Source organism: Sander vitreus, chromosome 17 (assembly GCF_031162955.1).
Source record: "Sander vitreus isolate 19-12246 chromosome 17, sanVit1, whole genome shotgun sequence".
NCBI lineage: Eukaryota > Metazoa > Chordata > Actinopteri > Perciformes > Percidae > Sander > Sander vitreus.
Genome location: NC_135871.1, coordinates 5,085,060 through 5,099,943, shown reverse-complemented (window position 1 = coordinate 5,099,943; position 14,884 = coordinate 5,085,060). Strand labels below are relative to the sequence as shown.

At 40.7% G+C, this 14,884-nt stretch overlaps 1 protein-coding gene across 2 annotated transcripts in view; it reads right to left on the bottom strand.

The window, feature by feature from the left end:
- Nucleotides 1–759: 759 nt before the first annotated feature.
- Nucleotides 760–14,884, bottom strand: part of LOC144531973 (uncharacterized) — a 53,538-nt gene continuing 39,413 nt past the window's right edge. For both annotated transcript variants that reach the window (XM_078272385.1, XM_078272384.1), the window contains exons 5-6: nucleotides 7,168–7,750; nucleotides 760–6,119 (exon numbers count right to left, since the gene is read on the bottom strand). In XM_078272385.1, coding sequence (XP_078128511.1) covers nucleotides 5,857–6,119; nucleotides 7,168–7,750 — 846 coding nt within the window. In that variant the 3' untranslated portion in view covers nucleotides 760–5,856. The remainder of the gene's footprint in view (nucleotides 6,120–7,167; nucleotides 7,751–14,884) is intronic.

Here is a 14,884-nt window from a genome sequence, read left to right as displayed (position 1 = left end):
TGGACGCTGTACTGTGTAGATATAATGTAGAGTATGCAGAGGTTTCCCTAAAAGATGACCAAACAAGATGTAAAAATATGTTATACTGTATCTTCAGGGGACCTGGGCAGGCATGGTGAAGGACCTCCATACCATCTGTTCTCAAAGAAATTTTCAAAGATTTCAAAGAAAAAACGCTAGGTGTGGAATAATTTGGATGAATATATGCAATGTAATGTTTAAATGTCTGAACCTATTACTTTACTCTGAGTCCTTAGTTAAGATACTATAGCCCTTTTATTATCTTATCAGAATTTCATTCAGGACAATAAGACACAAGGAATTATGGAGAAGAGTCAGTGGGATTTGAAGAAAATTTGCTTTAAAGGAAGACGACTGACCAGACTTGATGATTTCATAACGACCTACAAAGACACGCACACTGCACTTTTAAGGGAATTTAGCGATGCGGAATGCATCACTAAAAGAAAGGTAAAACAATCACATTATATTGTATTTAAATGTCTCTTGGTAAATGTTATTCTTCAAAAAAAAATTAAAATTTCACAAACTACAGACACATAAGAAATTGCTTATCTGGGGATGCATTTTACATCCCTGCATCTGTCCAACTGTCTGTTCACCACCTTACTGTAATGCAAAATAATAAAATGTGGCCTTATTGGGTCAGTACCATGACATTTGGACAGAAATTCTAAGTCTTTCATGAAATTAACTGAAACTTCACTACAACAACAAAAAATAACTTGTACAAATATATAAGAAGTCTACTATTCATTTAATTTCATAGGAGCACCGTATCCTGAAGGAGAAATGGAGGCAGAGAAAGCAAAACAGGAGAGGAGTCTATGTTACCTCCATCAACAAGCCATTTCAATTTTAAAAAAAACAGCGGTAACATTAAGCACATTTGGATACATTACTTAACAATTAACACAATTTTCAAATACATTTCTATTTTCCAATGTTTTTCTGTAAATAAAGCAGATGCCTACAGCTCTAGGGACAACCAGCACACCTTCTTCTGACAGCCAAACACCGTCAGTGGCAGCACAGGACTTAAAGACAGTCAGCCAAGACAAAGATGCTTCGGAGGTGAACTTGACTGTACTGTCATTTATAGTGTGCACTTACAGTACACTCTAATGTCAAAAGTGTACATTTTGGACTGAGACATAATGAAACAATTTGATAGTACCAGATTTTGGATACATTACTTAACAATTAACACAACTTTCAAATACATTTCTATTTTCCAATGTTTTACTTTAAATAAAGCAGATGCCTACAGCTCTAGGGACAACCAGCACACCTTCTTCTGACAGCCAAACACCGTCAGTGGCAGCACAGGACTTAAAGACAGTCAGCCAAGACAAAGATGCTTTGGAGGTGAACTTGACTGTACTGTCATTTATAGTGTGCACTTACAGTCACAATAGTTTGACAATCAAAAGTTAGTTATGCCAACAATTCACAAAATAAGTATAACATAATATATTAATAAGCTTGTGAAATTAAATATTGTGATTTCCATCTTTGTGAAATTACTAATAATAAGCTAAACACAGATTTATCAAAAGAAAACTCAATTGATCTCATCCACAGTCCTAAAGTGGAAACACACTGACAAAATAATGTTGTGAGGGAGGACTGAATATACAAAGTGAAAGGGGAGTTCACGAGTTCACACTCACGTACAATTAGAGGGAGTAAAGTTTAATGCGTATTTAGCATGCTGTCCGGGGGGAGGGCTCCGAACTCGGAGTTTGGCCCGAACCCAGAGTACTCCCCCCCGTATGTAAGTGGTTAGGACTAGGAGTGTGGAGAAGGGGTGGTGGAGGGATGCTGCTAAACTGTCAACGAAATGAGGTGAGACTGCTGAATATATATACGCCTCTTATCATTGATTGTTGAGTGCTCTCCACTCGTGTTAATTATCTGAACTTTGTTACTAAAACATAATTTGGAGCTGCCTATTCAGGTCAAATAATTCACATTAAAATAAATGTTTCTTTATGGTGTTTATCTCATAGAAAGGGTGGAAACCGCATGGAGCACAAAGGCAAAAGTCCCATGGACCCCCTTTGGATACGGCACTCACCGAAGGACGTGATCCAAGCCACTAAATTGGTGAGAGAGGTAGTGCTTAAACAGAGACAAATGCTAAGCATCCTGCACCCACACACTTGGCTCAGCAGTGATGAAGTGGATGCAGCTTCTTTTTACATTTTGCAGAAGTTCCCTAATATACATGGGTTTCAGTCCAGCCTACTGTATCAGAGTCTCCACCAAGGAGGTGTGGTTGGGACACCACAGACACCATTTGTCCAAATACTGAATATAAATGACAACCACTGGATAAAGGCAAGTAACCTTTCTGTGGACCCAATGAGCTTTGTCTTTACGACAGCCTCAACACCATCATAAACCAGCAGACCAAACAAAAACTATCTTGGTTGATTCGTCCACAAACACCCCATTTCGACATTAAAAAGACTGCCGTACAAATACAGCGGTCATCAAGCAATTGTGGACTTTTTGCATTGGCTTTTGCAACGGTATTGGGCGATGGTGTCAAACCAGAGGAGTGCCAGTTTGTGGAAAGGAACATGAGACAAACATTATACAGAGCATTCCAAAACAAAAAGGCTCTAGTATTTGCTTACAAAAAAGGGAAACAATTCAAGTGGAGGTTCACTGCATCTGCAGGACCTCACACTTCAAAGAGGTGATGGTGCAGTGCAGCAACTGTAATAATTGGTACCACCCCAATTTTGTGTCTGTCCCACACAAAGTGTTGGAAACCACCGCAGAAGAGTGGAACTGTGAAATCTGCACTAATTATGTGTGATCTTACATAAATGTACTTTGGAGTATGTTGCAAAATACATGTTCATGTATTAGTCAGTGTTAGTCATGGAGTCCATTGATTTCCCTTGACCATATCTTCTAAAGAATAAATGAAGTTAAGTTTTGGTTCACAGAAATTCTGGCTGGTGAATTGTTTTCTTTATTGCATTTGCAATATACAGTATATGTATACAAACAGTGGTAGTCGGTGAGATGTAGAACAATAATCTGGTGGAGTTTGCAGAAAACAATTTGATTTGAAATTTTTATGAATTTATTAAATATTGCTTTATAGCCAGGTATACAGTATAGGACTTTGGCAGGCAATTATTAAATAATAAAACAGTAGAACAACATGAAAATCACCACACTTGTAGTCTGTGAGATGTAGAACAATAATCTGGTGGAGTTTTCAGAAAACGATTTGATTTGAAATTTTTATGAATTTATTAAATATTGCTGTGGAAATTATTAAATAATAAAACAGTACAACAACATGAAAATCACCACAGTGGTAGTCAGTGAGATGAAGAACAATAATCTGGTGGAGTGTGCAGAAAACAATTTGATTTGAAATTTCTATGAATTTATTGAATATTGCTGTGGCAATTATTAAATAATAAAACAGTAGACCAACATGAAAATCACCACAGTGGTAGTCTGTGAGATGTAGAACAATAATCTGGTGGAGTTTGCCGAAAACAATTTGATTTGAAAGTTTTATGAATTTATTAAATATCGCTGTGGCAATTATTAAATAATAAAACAGTAGAACAACATGACAATCACCACAGTGGTAGTCAGTGAGATGAATGATGATGATTTTTATGAATTTATTAAATATTGCTTTATAGCCAGGTATACAGTATAGGACTTTGGCAGGAAATTATTAAATAATAAAACAGTAAAGCAACATGAAAATCACCACAGTGGTAGTCTGTGAGCTCTTTCAACTCCTGCTTCCTGAGACTGGAGGGCACATGCACATCATAAAAGTTCCCCACCAAAATTAGGTTAGCCTTCTTACACCTATCTAACTTATCAACTGATGGACTAGTAGCAAAATCCTCCAATTGAAAGTCCATACCTGCCCCCACCACAAAAGAAAACTGCCAACCAGACAAAGAGCCCCAAGAAACAAAAATCAAAAAGAACCCAGCCAACACGACACCGAAGGAAAAAAAGAACGAGCCCCCAATTTAAGTTACGACCTGATGTCTAGGGGTAAACCGGACGCAACATAACGTGTGCCCCCCCACTCTTCCCACTCCCAAACATGGCGCGCGTTACTATATTTGAAGCTGTTTTTTTCATCAGACCTACTAGGTCTCTGAGTCTGAGCTGAGAGGCACATACTTTTTTTTACTGTTCTTCCTTGGTTAGTGGGCAGTGCACGAGACAAGCGCATAAATGCTGACGATTGGCTGAGGTTGAGTAAAATGTCATGGTAAGCCAATCAGAGGTAGAGTTGGGCGGGTGTTCGAAAGCACGCATAGTCAGACACACAACGAACAACACAAGCGAGTCAGTCAACGAGAGAGAGACAGATATGGCGTTATGAAATCAAGGAGAGGGTTAACTTTTCCTGCTACAGATTTTCCACCGTGGTCAGAAAGAACAGGGGAGACACTTTGTTTCTCTTACTATATGACTCTAGAGTCGCTACTCGCTCGAAAGCTAATCGTCGTCACTCTCTCACTTCTCCCTCGCTCTATCACCTACTACACACACACACACACACACACACACACACGTTATTTGCACTACAAAGAGTGTATATATTTGTTATTTATTTTGGGTATAGTGCTTAACTAGGATAATTTAATTTTGCCCAGTTGTGGCCTGTCGAGGTGTTGTGTTATTTGTATCAATCCACTATATAAACATAATATCTACATACATAGCATTTGATTGGAGGCTAATCTCACTTTGTCCCACAGCAACATTAAAATAGTTTAGATTTGTGTACATTGTTTCTGTTAATAATGTATTGTATTAAGTGTCCATTTCATTATAATATTCAGATTTATCATAAATAATTGAACATGCACATGTATTTTAAGTTCCATTAAAGGGGTAAGGTGGAGGTGTGGTCACATTTGACATTTAAAAATTTACTTGAAAGTAACGCAATAGTTTCTTTCTGAAGTAACTAGTTACTTTCATAATCTGTAACTGAATAACTAATTTAGTTACTTTTTGGAAGAAGTAACTAGTAACTGTAACTAATTACTTTTTAAAAGTAACTTGCCCAACACTGCTCCACAGAGCTAAACAACTTTACAAGTGTTTCTTACCAGAAGCTCTGAAAAAAACATGTTTCTCTGCCAGAATCATTTGATGTAAAAGCCTCTTAAAATGCATTGCAGTAGTTTCTCAACAGAAGCGCTTACAAACATGTTTATATGAAGTGATTCTGATGATTTTTTTATTCTCCACAGAGCATTTTAAAATGTGTAAACCCAGTTTCTCTCACTTTAACAGCTTTACAGTAGTTTCTTAGCAGAAGTTCCTACAGATTTACAGTATTCACATACATACTATATGCAGGAAAGAGGTGTTTTGGCCTCCAGAGAGCTTCTTAGCATGTAAAACTTGATTCTATCACTTTAACAACGTTACAGCGTTTCTTACCAAAGCTCTGAAAAACAGAGGTCGAATCATGATGTAAAACCCTGTTTCTGTAACTTAAATAACTTTACAGTAGTTTCTTAGCAGAAGTTTAATTTAAGCTAACAGACTGATTACATGTTGTATTGGTTTCGGGCTTGCTCAGTAGCTTTATTATTAATAATTTCCATACATGTAAACTTGAGAGCATGTTATTTTTTGTTATTCTCGACTATGACATAGCTCTGTGCCAGCTGCTCCTCCTCTCCTCTGCCTGTTTCTGCTCCCACAGTATCTTCTCCTTCCCGCTGCCCTTGGCTGCCTCCTCCTTTACAACTCTGGCTATTTGCTTTGCTGACAGTCAGCGGTGAGTGGTGACACACAGTGGACTGCTTCTCAGAGTGAGCATGGCTCAGTGCTGGACCTGTCTCCATCACTGGCTTCCTGAGGTTCTGCTCCTCTGCCTCTCCCGCTGTGCTTGCCTTTCTCTCTTTTTTCCCCCTCTTTATTTGTGTTTTGCTCTTCTCTCTTGTTTTCTTCTTTGGTCTCCTGCACATGGGGCTGGCCCATCCTCTCTGCCAGCTTTCTCAGATCCTGCTCCTCGTCCATAGAGCTCAGAGAGGGAAGCTTTGAGCTGTCTGGTCTCTTATTTTGTAGGTCTGTGAAAATCAGAGTTCCACATTTATACTGCAGGTGAATTTTCAGTACAGCAAGCAACAAAACTTTAGTTTCTAAGGCAAGTTTCTAAGGCAAGGAACATCATTCAAAGTGCATAAAGGGAAAGTTGTCTCCTAGAAAGTTAGAAAGAGAGTCAGTTATGTAACAACATAATGAAAATTAGTGGGCAATGTAATAATAGAACATATGTATAATATATAATATATATATAATATAATAATAATGTTGCCATAAAGTGTGTGCTGTGATATCTATAATTTGAATTTCTCTGGTTTTCTCTGTTTTATCCATTAACGGTTACATTATTATAAAATTACATATACTGTGATAGAGGGTTTTGACCACAATATAATGGCCTCCTTATGTAGAAGTCTATGAGAAAATGACCCTACTTCTCAGTTGATTTATTGCCTCAGTAAACATTTTCATAATGAGTTTATGGTCTCAATCGCTACTTTCCAGTCTTCACCAATACAGCATAATGTTCATTAAGTAAATTATGGTCCTATTTATTTTAAAATAGACGATAACGCAGGAGATGCTTTAGAGCGTGGCTTCACACCGACCAGGACAGAAGCTTAGCAATACTAACCATGGCAGTGTGTACATTAAAATAGCTTGTTCAGCGACCAGTTAGCTAGCTACTGCTATCGTTAGCTTGTAACTTTTGGGAACGTGCGGATTTCAGGTGTACTGCTGTACATGCAAATGAATGGCGGCAGTACCCGAAGGTCTGTGTTTACCCGCTGGTAAATCTCCACTGATGACTTGCTTCAGTTGAAAAATGTCAACTTGTGCAACTTTCTCTCTTTAGAGTTTAGCTTATCACAGTGCAATTGCAACCACACTGGCTTTGCCACATCATCCTACCCAGCTCCACCTTCTCGTAAAAAAATCGTCACATCCAGTTGCAAAAAACCAAGATGGCAACGCCTGTATCGCCAAACTCGAGGCCTCAAAAACGGCAGTCCATGGGAGATGTCACGGATGCTACATGTGTGTGTGTGTGTGTGTGTGTGTGTGTGTTACCTGCTACAGTCTGCTGCTGTGTCCAGGCAGGAGATTCTGCTGTGGGCTGAGGCTCCCCAGGCTTCAGGCTCTGATCTGCTTTGGATCCAGCTCTCAGTGGGATATGCAGGGAAATTTCCTGAGGACCACTGAGCTCACAATCAACTCTGCTTCCATCAGTTTTACTGATGCTGCTAATGGTGTCTCCTAGGCTGGTGGTCCCACCACTGTTCCTGTCATTACAACCACTGCCTCTGCCATCGTCACCAAACACTTCATCAGCTTTGCTGCCATCATTTTTACTGCAGATAGTTTTAGCAGCAGCCGCAGCTTTGGTGCCTTTAATACAATCTCTTTCGGGGAGCTCAGTAGCTTTACTGTCATCACTGTAATTATTAGTGCTGGTAGTATGAGCATCTTTACTGCTGCTCTTGCAGCTGTTTGCTTGTTGAGGTTCGTCCAGTTGCACAGGGCGGCCCCTGAAGACCAGGTCAGGGTAGGTCATCTGCATCTCCATAATGGACTGGTCTACGCTGATGAGATGGCAGCGTCGAGGCTTGGGCTGTGGTTTCACTGCAAGTCTGGTGTCCAAATCCTGACGTACCTGGAGAAATAAATAGAGCTGAGTGCAGCCAAACCGGTTTAAAGCTGGGTACTCAGTTTGTCATGTCAGGCTGTCTTTTGTGTGTTGATGATGTATTTTGTCATACATTATACACCTGCTCATTTTGTACGGTTTGTAATACAGACAGACAGTCATTGCAGCTGCAATAAGGCCCATAGTCAAAGTATTACAGCAATACTGTGAGCCAACAGTGTGCTTACAGTGCTTAATTGGTTCAAATCGCAGTTGGACCAAAGCAGGTTACCTTCAATTTGTAGATGCTGTCATGTCAACGAATTTCTTTTTTACTCAACTCAAGTCAAGTTTTTAACGTGAAATATGCTACTTAAAAAAAAATTTATTTATACAGCTCACAGCATGAAAACATCCCTTCCCCCCCTGAACCCCCAACTCATCATTACCACTTAGACAAAATGAAAGCCATAGTGCGTAGTTTCTGTCTCCCCCATGAGGATTTCTAAGTTCTGACAACACAGTCGTTGTGTCCACCTGACGCAAGCCTTCCGTGATAGCGTGCCACCCCCCACCTGTCCTCCATGCAGTTACTTGTAACCAAGGAGGACAGAGAGGATTAAAAAAACATGATGAACTCTTCAGAAGAGGTAATAAGAAAGAAGGGATTCGAGGTCACGTGACCAACAATTGCAATGCTAGAGCTCCTCACCCACCTCCATATTTTCATTGAAAAACCAAGTCTATTCCTTCTTCAACGTCAATCATTTTATTTGTTGCCACAGTGACTCAGTGAAATGCCTGCAGGCACAAAAAAGCAGGTCTCGTCGTATGCCCAGACACAGAAATCTGCTAGCTTTTCGGCGGCTAACAGGGCTACTGATGCTAGCGCGGACCTAAACATGGAAAACGTTATAGCCAGGGTCTAGGAAGGGCAACGAGGTGTGCTTGAATCAGTGGTCCGCAGCGCAATGAAGGAAGCGTTAGCAGAAATTGAAATTGACCTCACTGCAACACATCAGGACAGAGCTTGAGAGGCAGGGAGCTACGGTACGTGATCTGGCGCAACGAATGGACAAGACGCAGGGGGAGAACAGGCAGATGAGAAACATGGTGAGTGCCTGTGTTGATGACCAGAAGAAATTTGAGTATAAGCTAGCCGAAATGGAAGACAGAGCCCGACGCAACAATGTACGCATCATTGGACTAAAAGAGGGCAGAGAAAAGGATGACCCAGTTGGGTTTCTGCAAAATCAGCTACCGGTGTGGATCCCCTCCTTACAGAACAGTACTATCATTGAAATTGACAGAGCCCACAGAATCTACGGCAAGGGTACAACGACACGTATTCTGATTTTCAGGTAGAGTATTGTGTGAAGTATAATTGAACTCAGCAGGGAGTTCCCTTTTCATTGGTGACGATTTGCATTGTCTGAGTGCTGAGTGTCTGAGACTGCAACAGGAAATCAGCCTTATATGACAAACATCATCCGACAGGCCAAAATTAACTTTTGTTTAACTTTCGTCATAGCGCGGGGGGCAACAGGAAATTCGCCTTATATGACAAACATCATCCGATTTACATGAAACTTATAATGTGTGATCTACATGTGATACTGATGTGATACATTAACCATGCCCATGTACTTAGGCCACGCCCCCATTATGGCTTTTGAACCGTTTAAGGTAGAGTCTTGTCTGAGGTATCATTGAACTCAGCAGAGAGTTCCTTCTTCATTGGTGAGGGTTTGACCCGTATCCTATGCTTTAGCCACGCCCCTTTTATAACTAATGACCTGTTTGATGTAGACCCTTGTGTGAGGTATCTTTGAACTCAGCAGAGAGTTCCTTATTCATTGGTGATGGTTTGGCCCGCCACCCTATGCTTAAGCCACGCCCCTTTTATAACCGGTGACCCGTTTATGTGAGGTACCATTGAACTCAGCAGGGACTTCCCTTTTCATTGGTGTCTATTTGTAGTGTCTGAGTGCACGGTCGCAAGGAGCGGCATCCACCAGTAACCCCTACGTGGCAGGAGGAGCGAGGGCCCGTCCAACGCTGCTGCAGCTTTAATTAAAATGGAAAATGTTTTTACCAAACTTTGCTTAGATCTAACAGTCACCCTTTGCTACAAACTCATCAGCGAATAGTAAAAGTAGGGTACACGAGACATGTATGCGTGTATATTTTGAAGATAGTTGAACTTTCAATCCTTTCAGTTAACATGGACCAATGAAAACGAGCTAAATTCCTCCACTACTTAAGAAAGAAGATAGATGTAGCGCTTATACAAAAGTCACATTTACGTAAAAGAGATGTAAATCGCCTACAAAATAAATACTACAAGATTGCTGCTTCATCTAATGACGACACCAAAACCAAGGGCACCGAAAAGGTGGGAGACATGAATGCAGTGCCAGATTTAAATCAGGATAGTTTAGGGAGCAACCACACAAAGGACAAAAACACACGTCAGACATATTTAGAGCAGTTGTGAAATCCCACCATTTTACAGATATATGGAGGATGCACAATCCTACTACCAAGGATTACACCTTTTTTTCCGCACGTCACCTCACCCACTCCTGCATTGATTATATTTTGTGTTCTAGTGAGCTTAAGGAAATGTTCCACACGATAGCAATAGAACCAGCAATTCTGTCTGATCACAATGTGCTGATAACCACATTCCATTGTGATATGTTAGGAGAAAGATCTAGAAGGTGGCAATTTAATAACTCCCTTCTCCAGAACACAGCTTTTGATGCAGAGTTTAGAGCCAAACTGGCTGCACTTAGAACGCTTTATTGAGAAGCTAGTCCACCCCGACCAATCAGGTTTTATACCAAAGCGTCACACTGCAGACAATGTATGCAGATTATTTCATGTAATAGAAGAAGCCAAAGACCTACCAACAACAGTTTTATCAGTGGACGCGGAAAAGGCTTTCGACCGCCTAGAGTGGAACTACTTGTGGCAAGTAATGGAGAGGCTTGGTTTGGGGGCCAAATTCATTGACATGGTGCATACTTTATATGCGAATCCCACGGCCATAGTCTCAACCAATGGCTTGCATTCTCAGCCATTTCCCAGCGACAAGGACAATGTCATACATGTATCGCTACAGCGAGTTGTCCAGGACAACTATGACACTATATTAAGTAATGTTCAAAGGGATCTGGCCAACTGGTGTGCGCAGCCGGGCATCACTACGGTCCAGGATTGCTGTTGTTAAAATAAACATAGTTCCTCGTGTGAATTTCTTAAGTACAATGATCCCCCACCAATACATTTCTGAAAGAAACTTGATACTTTAATTTGGCAGTATATTTGGAATAATAAACAACCTAGGCTAAAATACTCTACTCTACCGATACTCTAACGTACCACAAACACGGGAGGCTTGGCCCTCCCCAACCTTAAAATGTATCACAGAGCCTCTCAGCTATGGGCCCTCAGAGTGTGGATGGACCCCTCATCTACAGTTCCATGGATAGAAATAGAACAAAACCTCACTGAAGTCTAACACTGCAAGACCTTGCCTTTGTAGGTGTGTGTCCAAAAAAGTGTATGCTAGCCTATGGTCCTATTATCACCAACATATTGACCAGCTTTAAACAGGTGGAGGAGCAACTACACTACAACAATAAGTGGCATTTCAATACCCCAATATGGCACAATGCACACTTAATGTCTGGTAACAAACCCTTTGCTTGTAAGCAGTGAAGTGACAGAGGTATTTCTACTTTAGACCAGCTATTCAGTGAGAAAGGTATGTTGAGTTTTGAAGACCTGAGAGCTAGTTTTGAGGTCCCCAGGACATCTTTCTACTTTTATCTGCGCTTAAGATCAGCCCTAAAATGTTATGGAGTACCATGGGGAAACAGTCATTAAATGGTTTATTGATTTTCCTGTGAGAGGATTAGTGTCCAAGATTTATGCTAAACTGATGCAAGTATCCATAGGAGAACTCCCAATTGTAAAGAAATGGGAATGAGAGTTGAGCCCTGAGGGGAACGCAATTAATTGGGAGACAGTTTGAGACAACATTTTCCACTGTTCCAAAAACCCAAATCACCAGTATATCCACTTCAGCATATGTCAAAGGACATATTGGACTCCTCAGAAGAGATACGTCTCTAAAGTCATTCCCACTCCCTATTGTACTTTCTGTCAACCTGAACAAACCGGAACTTTCCTGCATATGGTCTGGGAGTGTGAACAGGTGCATGAGTTTTGGAATTAAACAACATCAATAATATCTGATGTGATAGGATGTCGAATTCCTACTGACCTGATTGTTTTTTTACTTAATGACGACTCTAAATTACACCTGCTTGGGAGACAGAGGAAAATTTGGCTAGCTGGCTCAACTACAACCAAGAAAATGATAGCTCAGCGCTGGCTTCCACCCCCCCGTTCGCTTTGTATAAAACAGTGGTTGCCGTATTTTCTTGACATAGTTATGCTTGAGCTCTCTACAGCAAGGATTAACAAAGCCAAATCATCAACTATCAGCCTATGGGAAAGTGCAGCAACACAAATATCAGACTTAATGACCTCAGCCCCACAAGAACTAGAGGAGAGTGATTAGGCAAGGTGTGATTTCTGTTTGTTTGCTTGTTTTGTTTTCCTCGAGACCGCAGAGGGTGGGGGGTTGGAGAGGGTCTTTGTTCTTGTTGTTTCTTTGTTCTGTGCACCATATGACATTACCTGTCACACATTGTGGAATTTGTTTTGTATGTCTGAAGGTGCTAATAAAAAAAAATAACAGGTAATAATATTCATTCGAGTATCTGCGTGCGAAAGTCGCCAGACTACACCCTTTTCTAAACATAGCCATATTGAGAAATACAAAGAGAATTTTGTGGAGCTGCTTTTCATCAATTTATTTGGCAATGGCTTTAATGTAACGGGATAAACGCTAAGAGGGAAAGTTGCAGATTTTCAGCCATTCTGAAGCGAATGGCGTGTGGAGATTTACCGCCGGGTGAACGTGGCCATGTACAGCAGTAAACCGGAAATCTGTAAGTTCCCATAAATTACCAGCTATTTGAACCAAAATCTTGTAGGCCCCCACACCGCTTAACACCACAGGGGGATCTGACCTTAAAGCAAGGGGCTTTTTTTTTAACAGTATTACAATAGTTTATTACAATAGTGTATCTTTACTAGTTGTATTTCCTTGTACATACAAAATGGTATTATAAAAGTCTGACATAGAAAACCCAAGTTGTCTGTGTTACTGCACATGCATCTGTATGTGTGTGTTTACTTGACTGTGCATACATGGGTAGCGACCATAACAAAAACCTTTTGCACCAGGGTCCATCATTACTAGCTGATTCCACTGTTTTGTACATCTTAAACTGTGTGAAAAAAACAATGCAACTAGCAGTGTTTGGTAAATTTGGTAAATGATAGATGTCATTTTATCAAATATGAAAACAACCGACCACACATGCTGGGCATTTAAAGATACTGTTGATCTCAAAAACACTTTAGATGTTACTGATAGCACTTTAAATACAATAATTTATTAATGTATTCCATTATTTAGTTTTAAATGTGCAATATGTAATACTGACAGCTAGTGTTTAAAATAGTTACTGCGGTACAAATTCAAAATACTGGAGAGAGTCGTGTCCTCCGCCCCCTCCTCCCAAGACTCGAAGTTCACAGAGGTTGCCAGGCTGAGAGCAGCAGCCGCAACAATGTTGCTAGATGCTTGTCTCACATAGCCAGACATTACTTCATAGTACAGTGGAGTAGCTAACGTTAGCTAGATGCTGGCTATATTGACAGTCATAAAAGCCCATGCTCACGCGGAGCTCTGTACCCAACTGACAGACACACTTTTTCGTCTTAGAATTACGGTAGGAACAGCTTAAAAACACAAAAACCTCACTGCTTCCGATGGACAGATACACTTCATTGGCTTAGAATTACAGTAGGAACCACTAAAAACACAACAACCTCACCGTCCTCTCCACCCAACTGAACACACTTTATTGGCTTAGAATTCCGGCAACAATCGCTAAACACACTGCAAACTCACGGTCCTCTCTTCCCGATTTACAGCCTCCCTCTCTTGGCTTAAAATAACTCACCATTGTCTGCTCCAGCCGCTGAACAGGCTACACGTTGTAAACAGCCGTGGCTGCTTGGTTGGTCCTCCGGTAACGTTAGCGGTTAGTAGGGTTAGCATGGCGGCGTTAGCCAGGACCAGTCAGGATCACTTTACCGGCTGTGTCTCAATTGTTTTTGCGAGTACTGGGGATATTATACTCATTTACCAGCCGCTCGAATGACATGAACACACCATCCTTAAAGAGATCCTTTACCCGTTTCAGACCATTCCTGAACCATAACTTAAATGCTGTATCCATGAGTGAGGGTGGAAAGAGTGCGTTGGCCGAGATTGGGAGAGAGAGCATAGCCTGTCTACGTTTGAAGTGGGTCCTGAATTGGACCATATTCGAAGCGAGCCACTCACAATAAGATTATTTGTGAGGCGCTGCTTACTGAGTGGCAATGGTGCACATACAGGTGCTGGTCATATAATTAGAATATCATGAAAAAGTTGATTTATTTCAGTAATTCCATTCAAAAAGTGAAATTTGTATATTATATTCATTCATCACACACAGAGTGATATATTTCAAATGTTCATTTCTTTTAATTGTGATGATTATAACTGACAACTAATGAAAATCCCAAATTCAGTATCTCCGAAAATTAGAATATTACTTAAGACCAATACAAAAAAGGATTTTTAGAAATGTTGGTCAACTGAAAAGTATGAACATGAAAAGTATGAGCATGTACAGCACTCAATACTAATTCAGGCTCCTTCTGCCTGAATTACTGCAGCAATGCGGCGTGGCATGGAGTCGATCAGTCTGTGGCACTGCTTAGGTGTTATGAGAGCCCAGGTTGCTCTGATAGTGACCTTCAGCTCTTCTACATTGTTGGGTCTGGCGCATCGCATCATCCTCTTCACAATACCCCATAGATTTTCTATAGGGTTAAGGTCAGGCGAAATTTGCTGGCCAATTAAGAACAGGGATACTATGGTCCTTAAACCAGGTACTGGTAGCTTTGGCACTGTGTGCAGGTGCCAAGTCCTGTTGGAAAATGAAATCTGCATCTCCATAAAGT